The 14174-nt window shown below is 48.5% G+C and overlaps 1 protein-coding gene and 1 long non-coding RNA gene across 5 annotated transcripts in view; one reads left to right on the top strand and one right to left on the bottom strand.

The window, feature by feature from the left end:
• The window catches only part of ptprz1a (protein tyrosine phosphatase receptor type Z1a), a 43424-nt gene that overhangs the window by 12062 nt on the left and 17188 nt on the right, over window positions 1-14174 (top strand). For all 4 annotated transcript variants that reach the window (XM_029249891.1, XM_018747491.2, XM_029249892.1 and 1 more), the window contains exons 3-8: window positions 8157-8336; window positions 8723-8874; window positions 9181-9276; window positions 10540-10606; window positions 10779-10936; window positions 12436-12586. In XM_029249891.1, the coding sequence (XP_029105724.1) occupies window positions 8157-8336; window positions 8723-8874; window positions 9181-9276; window positions 10540-10606; window positions 10779-10936; window positions 12436-12586 (804 nt within the window). The remainder of the gene's footprint in view (window positions 1-8156; window positions 8337-8722; window positions 8875-9180; window positions 9277-10539; window positions 10607-10778; window positions 10937-12435; window positions 12587-14174) is intronic.
• LOC114909876 (uncharacterized) lies at window positions 6970-12514 on the bottom strand. The gene is made up of 2 exons (XR_003797434.1): window positions 11869-12514; window positions 6970-7029 (listed from the first exon to the last, which is right to left on the bottom strand). It is a non-coding gene; the product is annotated as an uncharacterized LOC114909876 (long non-coding RNA).

Genomic DNA, 14174 nt, shown 5'->3' with positions numbered 1-14174 from the left:
CTTTCATTGTTCTACATCTCATTTTTCTTCCATTACACTCTCCTGCTCCAGAAAACCTCATTATACGCTGCGTCTTCCGTTTGCCAGCCAACAGTTGCGCACCGTCGCAATTATGTAGTGCGACCAACCCTATTTCCTTAAAGGAAATCGGCCTGAGTGGCAAAGTTTTAGGCGCATTTCCCTTTGTTTCTCGTGAATTTGTGCGCTCTGGTGAGAAAACAGTTTCGTGACGGAAATGCAAGTGACATCACGCAGTTTCTTTATTATGATGCCGGTTGTCGTTGTACATTGAATTTCTGAATATTGTTACGTTTATTTATGGTCCAGCTGTCCACCCAGCAGGTATCGCGACTCCACCTGACCTCAGTATGAAAATTTTAGCAAATTATCTGTCCCAGACAGCCGGACAACAGTTGATGTTGAACCCTGGCTCAACAGTTAGTGAGTGCCCCCCCCCCCCCCCCCCCGACCTATCGTGTCAAGCTACCATCTCGCTCAACGGCAAGCGGCGACGCGAGTCCTGCGATTTGCAAGCATGCTGATTCGTTCCGGTCCCGGCCTCCGGGCTGGGCGTCGTCTCTGGTCCGTGGGAGCAAAGCGAAGAACTTGTTTTTAATTGTTAGTTGTCTTCAGCATTTGATGGAGATTTGCGTGTCAATGCGAGCGCTGGGGCACGAAATATCGGATTTCCATGTGAAAGAGGAGGTTAAGCGCGAAGCTGTCTGCTGGCTGGTCAACGCAGAGACACGTATGAAGTAGGGTCATCGTGTGTGTATTGGCACAGCTAACGGCGTAGTTCTCTGAAGGGTTCAAGGCACAAGAAAAGTTTCTTTCCTCAGGCCATCTACCTCATGAACAGCTGAATCCCTACCAGAGAGTAAATCAGTGCAATGCACAACGCTATTTATATTTATAATTATATCTATTTATCACATCATATCTCTTACTCACATTCCCTTGCATTTGTATAGAACATACCTGTACATACATGTTATGTCTAGTGACTATTTTTGTATATTGGGTACTTTATATTTTTCTATATTTTTTATCCTTTATTCACATATTCTATCTTCTCATCTGTGTCTTGTCACTGTCATTCTGTCTGTGCTGTGGAAATTTCTGTCACCAAGACAAATTCCTTGTACGTGCGAACATACTTGGCAATAAAGCTCATTCTGGATATATTCTGAATAATAAAGGGTTAACCGGCGGTGCATAAACTACGTCGGGGTGCTGGACTGGCTCGTTGTCCCCTTAATGCCGGGGGTGGGTGACACGCCCTGGACCATGAGGTCTTATGTCTGTTTTGGATTTGCTTTAAAAAATGAGTAAAGGGCAGAGCACACAGCGCAGACCTGATAAAAGACCTGATATAAATACAGCGCACTACTATTATTATGCTGTATTTCCGCGCTGCCCTGTCAAGGTTGTTGTGAGACGTTACGATCGAAAGTCAGGACTCGAGAACAACATAATGTGGTTCACGGGACGGCCATCGTAAGTTTGGGTTGTCGTAAGTGAAGGACGACGCGTGTATATTTATTTCATTGTCAATTTCCCAGTTTTTTTAAGTTTTCATCTATGTCCCATTTCCCCTGTCCAAAAATACCGAAGACTGAAAATCTTCTTCGTTTAAAGTTCCGTATGTGTTACAGCATATGTTTCAGGTCTTTCTTTGCAAATTCGCACACGCGATGTCTACGACCGCTTGTCCCGAGTGAGGTCGGGCCGAACCGGAGCCCAACCCTTCAGCGCGAGGCGCAAGGCTGGGGGGGAGAGGGGACACACCCGGGACGGGACTCCGGTCCACTGCAAGGCACCCCAAGCGGGACTCGAACCCCAGACCCATCACGCAGGAGTGATTCATGCTGCGAGCGGATAACGCTGACTTGGAGTTTTGACCCTCCGTCTGCTCCGCCATCACGCGTAAGGGTGCGTGTCCGAATGTGTCGGGTCGCGCTCTCAGCCTGGCCACAGTTATCCACACTTCTGGCACCATCGCCCTCTGGCTCCAGCCTGCCTGCTCCCCATCTGTCGTGAGGGTAGCGTTTGCCCGCAGCCTGCGCTCTCGTTAACTGTGCCGCGGTTCACGTGGCCCCCCAGGGCTTCGGTCACAACTACATGCTGGTGAACCCTGCGAAGGATTCCCCCTCGAATAACCGCTCGCCCTGCTAATGTCCCGTCCTTTTGGCGGTTGCGATGTGGAAGCGTGAGAAAATCACAACTGACAAGGAGATGAAGCGACAATATTGCATTTGTAGAAAAGGAAAAAAAAAAAAAACCTTCTCGTGGCTTTGTCCAGTCAAATTAAAATTGCTAAAAGTGGAAACAGTTAATTGTTTAGACAGTTAAAAAATTGTTTGGTCTTCAGCTTAAATTTATTTAAATGTTTCATATACAGGACATGTGGATGTATTACAGTAGGGATGACAACACAACAGAAAAAGACATTTCATAAACATAAATACTACACAGATATGAAAGAAAGTGAATACTTGAACTAGGCAAAATAATAAAAAATTACGAATGCAGTAATTTGTGAAGGGGGGCACGGTGGTGCAGCGGCTTTGACTAGGTCCTGCTCTCCGGTGGGTCTGGGGTTCGAGTTCCGCTTGGGGTGCCCTGTGACGGACTGGCGTCCCACCCTAGGTGTGTCCCTTCCCCCTGCGGCCTCGCGCCCTGCGTTGCCGGGTTAGGCTCCGGTTCGCCCGGCCCCACTTGGGACAAGCAGTTTCAGAAAGCGTGTGTAATTTGTGAATTGGAAAAGGTTATGAAAAATACATAAGTGTAATAAGAAATAAAAATCAATCTATCAATGTCGACTGTAGTTTCAGCTTTCCTTTAGCTCTCCTTTTTCCACGTCCTTTTGACCTGGAGGGAAACTGATTTTAAAAAATCGGCCTCGGGGGCGGACAGAGAATGAGATGGATCATCGCAATGAGATGGAGTTTTGCTCCGGTCTGTCGGACGGCGCTTTGCGGAGAACGTCGTCTGCCGAGGAGGACGGACCGGCGAGGGGGGACCGTTCAAGCTCTTGCCGCTCTGAGCTTTGCGTTGTTTGCTTTAATCCCGTCTCAGATAATGACCGTAAAGCCACAATTGGCAGCGTGTTTTCTGTAAGGCGTCTGATCTGGCTCTGGGTACAGAACCCAGTTTGTTAAAGAAAGGGAAACTGCCTGCGTAGGAGTTTGTTGTTTGTTTTTTTACACTAAAAAAAGAGTTTCTGGGAAAGTGAATTAAAAAAAAAAAAAACTGAACAAAATCACATAAAAGGCCCCAACGTTCGAGTTGAAATGATAACTTCAAACTGTACGAAACACTGGAGGATTTCATCTTCTGCAAGCATTTACCATAAGTTCTTAAAGGAAAGTAACAGTAAAAAGTGACCCATTGAGTGACCCAGTGTAAGTAGTGTATCTAGCAGTGTAAGATACCGCGGTGAATAAGGTGCGTGGGCTCATAACGCTACACAGAGTCCGTTGGAAGTCGCTTTGGAGAAAAGCGTCTGCTAAATAAATAAATGTAAATGTAAATGATAAGGAAGCGATTTGCATTTACCGTAGTTTTCATGTTCGAGAAGAGCACGGAAGCACCCTTTGACAGGATGGCCGTTGCGCCCATTACCCGTGACTAACACGGCCGGAGCCTGAGCTGTGCTGAAATCGCACGAAAAGCTGCTGGAAGCATCAGAACGGGGCTGAGATCTTCTTCTAGACACGTTTTGCTTCTGAAAAACCTGCTTGACCTCTATGCGCATACGTGTAATACCCGTACCTGTAATAGCCTCTTAAAGGTTAGCAATTTGAACGTGAAAACAAAACGCCGGGTGCTGCCTATGAGCGGACGTCCCGAGTGTTTCTGTCCCTCGGGCAACTAATGAGCGCGCAGTTATGAGTTGAGCACCGCACCGCTGACGTACGTACGCGTGCTGTTATGCGCACGGAGAGCGCTCGCGCAGAAATGCAACCCACCGACGCCTGCTTCGTGCGCCTTTGTGCCCCGTAGGGCGCTGCTGTAACGCCCCGTGCAGCAATTCGTGGTATGGTGTCGGGGAGGAATGCGCTCGCGTCTTGGAGGCACTTCGTCCGGAACAGTTACCGCTCCCGGGGGGTGCGGCGGCGCGGCAGGTTTGACCAGGTCCGCTATGCGGCGGGTCTGGGGTTCGAGTCCTGCTTCGGGTGCCCTGCGATGCACTGGCGTCCCGTCCTGGGTGTGTCCCCTCCCCCTCCGGCCTTACGCCCTGTGTTGCCGGGTTAGGCTCCGGCTCGCTGCGACCCTGCCTGGGACAGGTGGTTTCAGTCAGTGTGTGTGTGTGTGTGTCACAAAAGAAACTCGAGAAATGATGGTGTTGAGTGCCGCCTCCAAAACAAAACACAGTATCTCAACGTGTTTACCACAGTAACCCTCCTGGGTATGAATGAGGGTGTTTCCCCAACATGCTTATTTTAATTGATATTTTAATCTTAATTTGGAGCTATGCTCGTCATCGCTTCTCGTTTTTGCTATTTTTTCCGCCATTAATACTGGCCCAAGTGTCTTTGCTCATGTCACTAGATTTACCGTCACTCGCAAGGCTCTGTTTTGCACTACAATAGTGTCGTTTACGAAACGGAAAAACAGCAGACGTGCTCTAAGCCTAATCAAGTAAAGGACTTGGGCGTTCGGATCCCCCCCGGTTTATTTAAATTGAGGCAAAGCTGGAAGAACATATACTAGTTTCCCGAAATAATTTTATTTTTTATGGGACAGATGCATTTTGGCGGCGCTGGTGAAGACATCTTGCCAAAATGCATCCGTCCGAAAAAATAACGCTATTTCGGTCAACTTGCGCATGGTTTCCCGTATTTGCTTTATCGTGCATATTGCACGGGTGAAATGACTAATGGTACTGTGCAGTACTGTAACGAAATCTCCTAATCCATTCATCTGTGTGTCTTCTGCTGTCCAGTCATGTGCCATTATGTATATCGCTTTCTGTCCACTGACTTCCCTGTTTCTTGAGAGGAGTGTGAGCGTGAGATCGTACATTTTCTATTTATTTATATGTTCCATCAATGTCCTTACATGCTGAAGAAGGCCTGAGGCTGAAATGTGTTTTTGTTTCAATTTCACACCTTTGATTCCAAGCAGTAATAAATACGATGACGACTGCGAGTGTGGTTCTATGTATCCTTTTTTCCAGTATTCTTTTAAAGGCCTTCAACAGGATTATCCTGAGCCCTTATTTGGTGGTTATCCCCCATAAAACCCACTCCTACTCCAGATCCCCACCAAGCAGCTAATAGGCGAGGACACCCTCCTCTGTCAATCACTGCTCTGATCCTTTGTTTAGTCTAGGCTTAGATTAAGGGCAAGACCTGTGCGGCACTAACTCTGACGCCGCACACACGTTACTGTGCGTTGTTTACACCCAGCGGTGTTTCCAGTTATAGTCTTGCGTGTCAGAAAGAAAACATGCACGCAAACATGCACGCACGCACGCACGCACACGCACACACTGCTCGCTGTGTTTACTAATGCCGCGTGCACGGCCAAAAATTCCCCGCTTTCCATGTGGAGCCTCTTCCCGTGAGTGCTGTTGGACTCACTAGTAGTAGTAATGAATGTGTAGTGCTGACAGGAGGCAGTACTTCACAGGCCCTCAGGGTCCCACTCTGATGCTCTCAGTCACTCTGTTATACAGACCTCAGCATCGCGGGAATACTCAGAACGGGACTCGGCAAGGAGGTACTAAGCTGAAACCGCGTCCGTAGGAAGAGTGGGCCAGCACAGTCGCACATTAAACATGGTAAATGGTTCATCTGGGAGCGTCTCGCAATGTAATAGGGCACAGGTGACACACGGAATCCACAACAAGAGATTTATTCACTCTTCACACTGATGGCTGATCATTCGATTTACTAAATCAATCCATTCCTGAAAATTTCAAGTACTGTACTGAAAGCCTATTTCCCATTATTTTAAATGTGATCAATAATAATGCAGTCCCAGCCTACCCAAAATCCCCGAAACAATTTTCCTAAGGATCACTAGATCGCTGCGAAACACCTGTACGCTACAACCTGTCTTTATTGTGCTGTTGGGTGCTGGACACGGCAAAATAGAAACAAAGAACATCTGTTTTATCTGTATGCAGCTGCAAAACTATCAAGACACAATTTCTGCATGATATAAATCCTAAAGTCCTAAACTAATTTTCCTATAACTATCAACCCATGATTTCAGCACAATATAAAACACTTAACGATTATAAAACACTTAATAAGGTCATTAATGGGTGTGTTTCCAGGCACTTTATTTCGGAAGCTCACTGTGTTTTCCTTATATCCAGTAGACAGCAAACATTCAATAATAAAAAATAAGTTTGGAACATTTAAAATAAGACAATTTACTGTCCTCAGAAAGTGAATGGAACAGCTGACTGTAAGTTGTGGTGGGTGGAGGAGGGAGGCGGCTTGGCAGTCATTGTTGCACTGACACTGCACGAACTCATGGAAACAAAGTGAACACAAGACAAGAAACCAACAAGAAACAGCTGATGGTACACTAGTGCCAACGACAGTACATTACTGCACTTTCGCTTCACTCACAAAACTTTTAAGAGTTTTTTGGATACGCCTTGCATACATTTTGTGATACTGATTTTTTTTTTTTTTTTATTCTGGTGTCATTGTCCCAAAGGACGCCACAGGAGACCGGACTGAAGTGCAGGTGCTATTTTATTGAAAGGCAAGACAAGAGACAGGTCGAGGTCCGAGCGAGGGTCAGCCAAGGCACAGACATCATCCAGGGGGTTCTACTAGTAATCGGAAGTTGAAGAGACGAGCGGAGGTCAGGGAGCCGGGGTTGCGCACTAGGGACTGGGAACAGGGAGTCGGGAACAACAGGCAAGCAACAGAGCGAGAGGTCTAGGAAAGCGGTGCACAAGTGAGGTTCCGTGGTCTGTCTTCCGGCAAGCTGCTCCTTTTATTGCCCGTCAATGGTCGTCAGTTGGTGCAGGGGCGGGTCGCGCTGTCTGAGGCGTGACATCTGGAAATTAAAGAAATGCCAGAAACAGTTGTACAGAAGCTTTTGGATAAAGAGAATTTGTGAATTGAGGAATGCCTTTATTTGCAAATTTCATAATGTGTGCAGAGGTAATAGTCTAAAGTGTAATATATTGGGCACCCAGGTAATGGTGTGCTTTGAGGCATTTAAGTTTCCTTACTTGGGGGATGTTTTATATTGCCTTGTTGTCCATGCAGATGATTCTTCTATCCTTTTGTCCGTAAAGATGTGTCTTAATCATGCTAATTATGATGCCTCTAGTGAGAGGAAAATATGGCAACATGACAACTGGTGGTAGAATCCAATTTGTACCCAAGTCTGTCCCCCTTTGTGGAGTGTAGCCATTGACATGGAAATGGCAGAGGCCCAGAATTCCAAGTGACCTCATTTATCTCTACCGCCTACAGAGGAAATTGGGTTTCAGACGAATTGTACATCTAAATATATTTAAATGCACCAGTACAGCTTCATTCATATTTTATACTTTTCTTTTCCATTAGTATCTTCTTGTAATGGTACTGATGCACTACACCGATAAGTGTTTGCTCTGCACTTTACTATTTAATATGTGGTCCGTGATCATTTAGAGATCATATATAGGCATCCTTGGTTCTGTGCTTAGAAGACTGTAAAAAATGGTGGCACTAAGGTACTAAATTCATTAAGTTGTTTTGTTTGTTAATCCACTGTCAGATACGAAATTCGCCAAAATATGAAATAAGAGAAAAGAAAACGTCTCCTTAGTCACTTGTTACATACAAGCTGTGTTTCTGATGCTCTGCCAGCTTCCCACTTGTCCCATCTTTTTCACTCCGTCCTTTTGTATTCATTTCTGTGTCATCATTGCCTCTGGCTACCTGAGAAAAATCAGCACTGCTCTCTGGACACCAGTACTTGTGCTTTGGGGTTTTACTCTCACTGTGGGGTTTACTGTACGTCTCTACCGCTCGTTTTACGCTCCGCTGTAGGAAACCCGAGGGAATGGGCAAGGAAGAGAATACTGAGTCCACATTTTGCTTGTGCTGAACCATAAGCAAAAGGGTTGCATTAATTGTCATTTAGCTGTGAGCATGTGACCGATGTATTGTGCACCGTAATTCCACCCTCAGGAACTTTAAACCAAAAGAACTGGCAAAAGAAGTACCCAGCATGCAACAATGCCAGACAGTCCCCCATCGACATTGAGGAGGACTTCGTCCAGGTCAAAGTGGACTTCCAGAAGCTGAGGCTGGAGGGGTGGGATAAGGCGACACCAGAAAACACAGTCATTCGCAATGACGGGAAGACAGGTAGGCCTGCCGTTGTGTGGGAGGTCGAGGGCTGTAGGCTAGTCAGGCTGGAGAACATGATCTCATGAGAGAAGTTAAATCAGAAGGGCAGTAGCATTTAAGATGTGCATAGTAGTCGCGCTCATCCATAAATCCTTAAGTCTTTCACGATGGGAAATCACAGGTTGTTATCTAACTGGAGCTTTGTGATGATACTGAATGAGGGAGCAGGGTGCGAAAGGGATGTGTCACATGACTGATTACCTGCCTCCTTTCTGCACAGCTTTTACATATGCGCATGCTTCCAAAGAGTGTGTGTATGGATGGATGCAGATGGATGGTTTGTTGGTTAGTTGGATGGATGTATGGTTTGTCAGTTGGTTACTTGGTTGGTTGGTCTCTTACAGTTGCCATAAGCCTCAATGGCCACTACCACGTGAGCGGAGGGGGGCTACGGTCTACCTTCCGAGTGGGAAAGATCACGTTCCACTGGGGCAGGTGCAACGCTTCGTCTGATGGCTCGGAGCACAGCCTCAGTGGCGTCAAGTTCCCCTTGGAGGTACTCGCACCCACTGCATCTCACCAGAAACCCCCCCTTGGGGATCATCTCTCACCGCTCCAATAGCCGCACTTTACGGCGATTATTACAGTGAACGTTCTACACTGCAGTCTCCGCCGTTTACACTGATCATCACATATGGACCAACAATGAAAGGGCACTATGGCGTCGTTCTGAAAAGTGGAAAAGGCTTCAATGAGGGGCTGCAGTACATCAGTTGAAGAAGGAGCGTCTACATCGCAGAGCGAACATCAGGGATTTGGGATTTTTGCATCTTCCCAGCTGTCAATGTCTTCTCTCTCGCAGATGCAGATTTACTGTTACGAAGCTCACAAATTCGACTCTATCGATGACGCATTGAAAGAAGGCGGAAAGATCACGGCGTTGGCTGTCCTGTTTGAGGTGGGCGCACTCTTTCTGCTGGGGTCGTGCACACGCAAACACAAACACACACACACACTGGCCAGGGTTGCTGCAGTGTGTGTGTGTGCGGCTCTGGTGGATTGCTGCTGAATCTTCGGGAAGAGAAGGAACGTGGGTGGCTCACGCCTATTTTTGCTTCCCGAAACACCAGGAGATTCCAGTCAAGCCAAAAAAAGACGCGTCTATCCATGAATATTTAAAATATGTTAAAACGATGTGTTCCTCTGGGTTGCTTTTACCAGGCATCTACCTTTGAGGGGAACATCACTGCGAGATGAGCTAGAACCTAAGCCCTGGTCATGCTTCTGAGCTCAGTAGAGGCTCCGGGGGGGCAGGAGGTCTTTGCTGAGGGGACCATGGTGGTTGAGGGTTTAAGATGTTAGCTGGAGGAACTGTGTGTTTGTAAGGCCCAGAGTAAACGAATGGACGGAGTCCCATTTCGTGTGTGTATGCGTGTAGGAGTATGTGTGTGTTCGCGTGTGGGAGTATGTGTGTGTTCCAGCCTCTCGGTGTCAAACTAAAGCCATAGCTTATGCAAACACATTCTCCAAGAACGCAAATTGACCTGCTGTCGGTATTCTGAAGTGTGTGTCGCTCCCCAGTCGACGCTTGGTCCCAGAAGGATCCCGTACAGCAGCCGGTCTCTCATCCATAGCAAAGCATGCTGGGAAACGAATCAGAACGATCGCTTATTGCAGGGGTCACTTGGGGATGGAGAGCGGGGAGCAGAACGGAAATGGGATTGGCCGCAGGGGTGTTGTCTACGAGCGCAGGCTCAGTGCAGCGGGGGGTTGATGCGGTGGGTGAAAACAGAGCCTGAGGCCAGTGCTGCCACCTAGGAGGAGCTTTTATCTCCCATCAGGCCTAGCGTGGACAACACAGGACACTTAGACATAGGGGACGTGTCAACCACGTGGAAGCGAAGGAGGAAGCACTTTTACTCGGCTTCCGCACACCTTTCAGCGCAACATAACCGACTGAAAAAATACATATCGCGGTCTGACGTTGGACATATTTTACATTTACTAGTCTGTCTGACGCTTTTCTCCAAAGCAGCTTAGAATGATTTACCCGTTTATACAGCTGGGTCATTTTACTGGAGCAATTTAGGGTAAGTACCTTGCTCAAGGGTACTACAGCTGGAGGTGGGATTCAAACCTGAGACCTTTGGGTTCGAGGCAGCGGCTCTAATGTGTCTTGTGAAACTTGTCATCGTATCGTGGGCAAACTTGTCCCCTGCAGGCCGGTGCTGTGGACAACACCAACTACGGGGCAATTATCGACGGCGTGAACTCGGCGAGCAGATACGGTACGTGACTCCACTCTTCTTCTGGTGAGCACAAAGCTGTTCGGACCCTTGGCGGCGGGCTGCGGGTTTTTTACGCTCGTTGTGCAGCAGAAAGCGAGGGACGGGGAGCTGTTGTCTGTCCACCTACCGCATCGTACTCCGGTAACATGTGTCCGTGCTCCTGTGCTCCAAGGTAAGAGCGGTACTCTGAGACCCTTCTCCATGCTGAGCCTCCTGCCCGAGAGCACGGAGAAATACTACACGTACAACGGATCCCTGACCACGCCGCCGTGCTCCGAGACCGTGGAGTGGATCGTGTTCAGAAACACCGTGTCCATCTCCGACGCTCAGGTGAGTGGCTCTTCCGCTCGGGTTCCACTCAGCTCGCGGAGTCGGGCAGCACCACGGGGTACGGTGAGGGTACGAGTCAGGGTACGGGGGGCGCCAGCCACAACGCAGCGGGGCTGCCGAACCACAAGTTAAGCTCTATGCCGGACCCCGTGTGAAATTTCCACAGATCGCTTGCATTGCTTTGTAGACAGTAGAGATTAAAAAAAGAAAAGAAACGAGTTTTTAACATATTCCTGTATTCATTTATAGATTACAGTAAAAGAAGAAAGGAATAAATGGCAAATATAATGAAATTTAAAAAAAATCATTCTTACCTATATTCCAAATGCAGACTTCAAAAAAAAAAAAAAAAAAAAAAAAAAAAAAAAACTCTCCCACACATTAATGAAGCTTTAACATGCTGTATATTCCTATATTTGCCACTACTCTTGCGGCCGTGATTTCGAAAAGCTTCATGGATGCGGTCAGTTTTTTTTTTCTTTTTTTAATATTTTTAAACTTTTACATTTAAAAAAATTATTGGCTTTGTAGGCAGTTCGCTGAGGAACTGCAGGTATGTCCGCATAGCTGTAGCGAGGACTCAGGGTGGAAAGGTTGCAGTAAATCAGAGGTACAACCATGATGCAGCACTTTAATAACTTCCCGAAGGGTGTCCGCATATTCCAGAATTCACTGGAATTATTACACAGAGCGAAGGTCACTTTTTCCAAGTGGGAGAAATTTAAATAATTTCTTTTTAGAATTTTTTTTAAACTGACATTTAGCTTTTTATTATTTTCGGGGAACTGCTCTTCTTTAAACCGAGTGAAGAAGGTGAAGGGTCGAGGTTCCCTATTTATTATTATCGCCGCCCAGCTCGTCCGTTCGCGGTGCTCTTGTTGTGGCCCAACCTCGACCGCTGGCGGTCAGCGGGCTGTCTGGACTTGACCTACCTGGCAACCGCTGTCGTGCGGAGCGATACCCCTGCAGGTGTCACGTGATCACCGATGTACCTCAGCGCCTCCTTCCCTCCCGGCCCGAGAGAAGGGGAGCGAGCCGCTGTCCCCGATACGCTTCCAGCGTTTTCCGCCGAGCTCACACCCCTCCCCATCTCTAAGGGGACGACAGCCCGGCCGCGACGACTCCTTTCTCTCCTCGCTTTTACCGCCGTGTTGTCCGTGTAGATGCCGCTCTGCTTTCTGGACGTGCGTGAGACCTGGGGCTGTCGCGCCGGCAGAGCTCCGCCGGCAGAGCTCCACCCTCAGCCCTTGCGCGCGGCCGGAAATCGCAAACTCTTAAAAATAGCCCTCAAAATGCGTTCTCGACGTCTCTGGGGAAAAGCCTCGTGTAGAAAGCAGGCGGAGCCCATCAATAATTCACCTCCCCATCTGCTGTCAGGAGTAACCCGGCGTCCTCCGGCACGTCGTCTCTTCAGGCGCCGCGCGTGGCCCCGACGAGCGACCGCGAGCGGGACCTTTGTGACGAGCCTTGCGCGTCTCTCTCTGTCTCCGCCGTCCCAGCTGGAGGTCTTCTGCGAGGTGATGACCATGCAGCAGGCCGGCTACGTCATGCTCACGGACTACCTGCAGAACAACTTCCGTCAGCAGCAGCAGCAGTTCGTGGGCCAGGTGTTCGGGTCCTACACGGGCACGGAGGAGCTCCACGCCGCGGGTGGGTATCCCGGCGGGCCGAAGGTTAGGAATCGCAGGGGACGGCGTCTGAGGGGCCCTGGTTTCGCCCCCGCCCTGCAGAGGAGCTTTGAGCATGTCGTGCCCCCCCCCTTCTCAACACACTTTCCTTTAACTCACCATGTTTAACTGACAGGCTTTCCGGTGCGCTCGCGCCGCTCACGTGCCATGACGCTCTTCAGTTCAACGTACATCCAATATTAAAATAGACATATAAAATTGAAATGTTAAATCTTAAAATGAAGCTGAATGTCTGAATGATTATGATTTACAGCCCTGACTCTACTTACATACCTGGTTTAACCGATGCAACTTGGGGTTCACTTATTTTTGCACCTGCACTACTTCTGTGTTTCTGCTACATGCACGATTTCCTCTCAAGCTACATATGGAATTGGTCATTACCCACTTACTACATCTGAAACTTCTATTGATTATTATTATACATACACACATTGTCAGAAACCGCTTGTCCCAAAGCGGGGGTCGCGGGGGGCCGGAGCCTAACCCGGCAATACAGGGCGTAAGGCCGGAGGGGGAGGGGACGCACCCAGGACGGGACGCCAGTCCGTCGCAAGGCGCCCCAAGCGGGGCTCGAACCCCAGACCCACCGGCGAGCAGGACCCGGGCAAACCCACTGCGCCACCGCGCCCCCACTATTATTATAATTATTATTATAATTACACACCTGTTATGTCAGATGAGAAAGGCTCTTTCTCGTTAAATAGCCATTTTGTGGTAAAGCTGAGGACACTTTCCCGCAGCCCTGTACAGTATGTGCTCCCACTGGGTTGGGATTCACGGGTTTAGCGCATTAAAAAGACACATTGAAGGGGTTCTTCCCAAATTCTGAGTGTCGTCCGTCTTTGAGGTGTCTGAGTCTCCGAGTGGCTCCGCGCCGGGCGGGGAACGGTCCTCCTGCGGAACTACGCCGAGCAGTGAGAAGGTGCAGAAAAAGGGCGAGAGCCTGAATGTCCATCAAACATTTGCGTTGTCTCTGTTGGATGCGACTCTGCGTTGCTAGGCAACCGTGCTAACTGACCTAAACTGAACCCCATTATTTTGTCACCTTTTCAAATGTAAATAGTTCAGCTAAAGTGATTTAAATGGTCCTTCGCCAACCGCAGCTCTTCCTTTGCCCTCAAATGCGAAATGCGCCGATGGATATAAATGAATTTATCGAAAATATGGGTTCTGTCGGCAGCGTGCGTCTTTATATCTTGTTCTCTTTCCTTTGCTGGTGTTTTCTGCGCTGTTCCGACAAGAGGCTCCTGCATCGGCCCTCTTGTGTCCGAGCTGGACTCCGCTCCTCCGCGTTGCTCCTTCCCGATTTATCAGAGGCAGAGAGTGTTGAAACTGATAAATGAGCAACGTCAACATGCATAATTAATACTGTAGCACCAGATCATAGGACACACACACACACATTTTCTGAACCGCTCGTCCCATACGGGGTCGCGGGGAACCGGAGCCTACCCGTCAACTCAGGGCGTAAGGCCGGAGGGGGAGGGGACACACCCAGGACGGGACACCAGTCCATCGCAAGGCACCCCAAGCGGGACTTGAACCCC

Source organism: Scleropages formosus, chromosome 2 (assembly GCF_900964775.1).
Source record: "Scleropages formosus chromosome 2, fSclFor1.1, whole genome shotgun sequence".
Classification (NCBI taxonomy): Eukaryota; Metazoa; Chordata; class Actinopteri; order Osteoglossiformes; family Osteoglossidae; genus Scleropages; species Scleropages formosus.
Note: the sequence above shows the minus strand (reverse complement) of the source record. Positions and strands in the feature narration are given on the sequence as shown.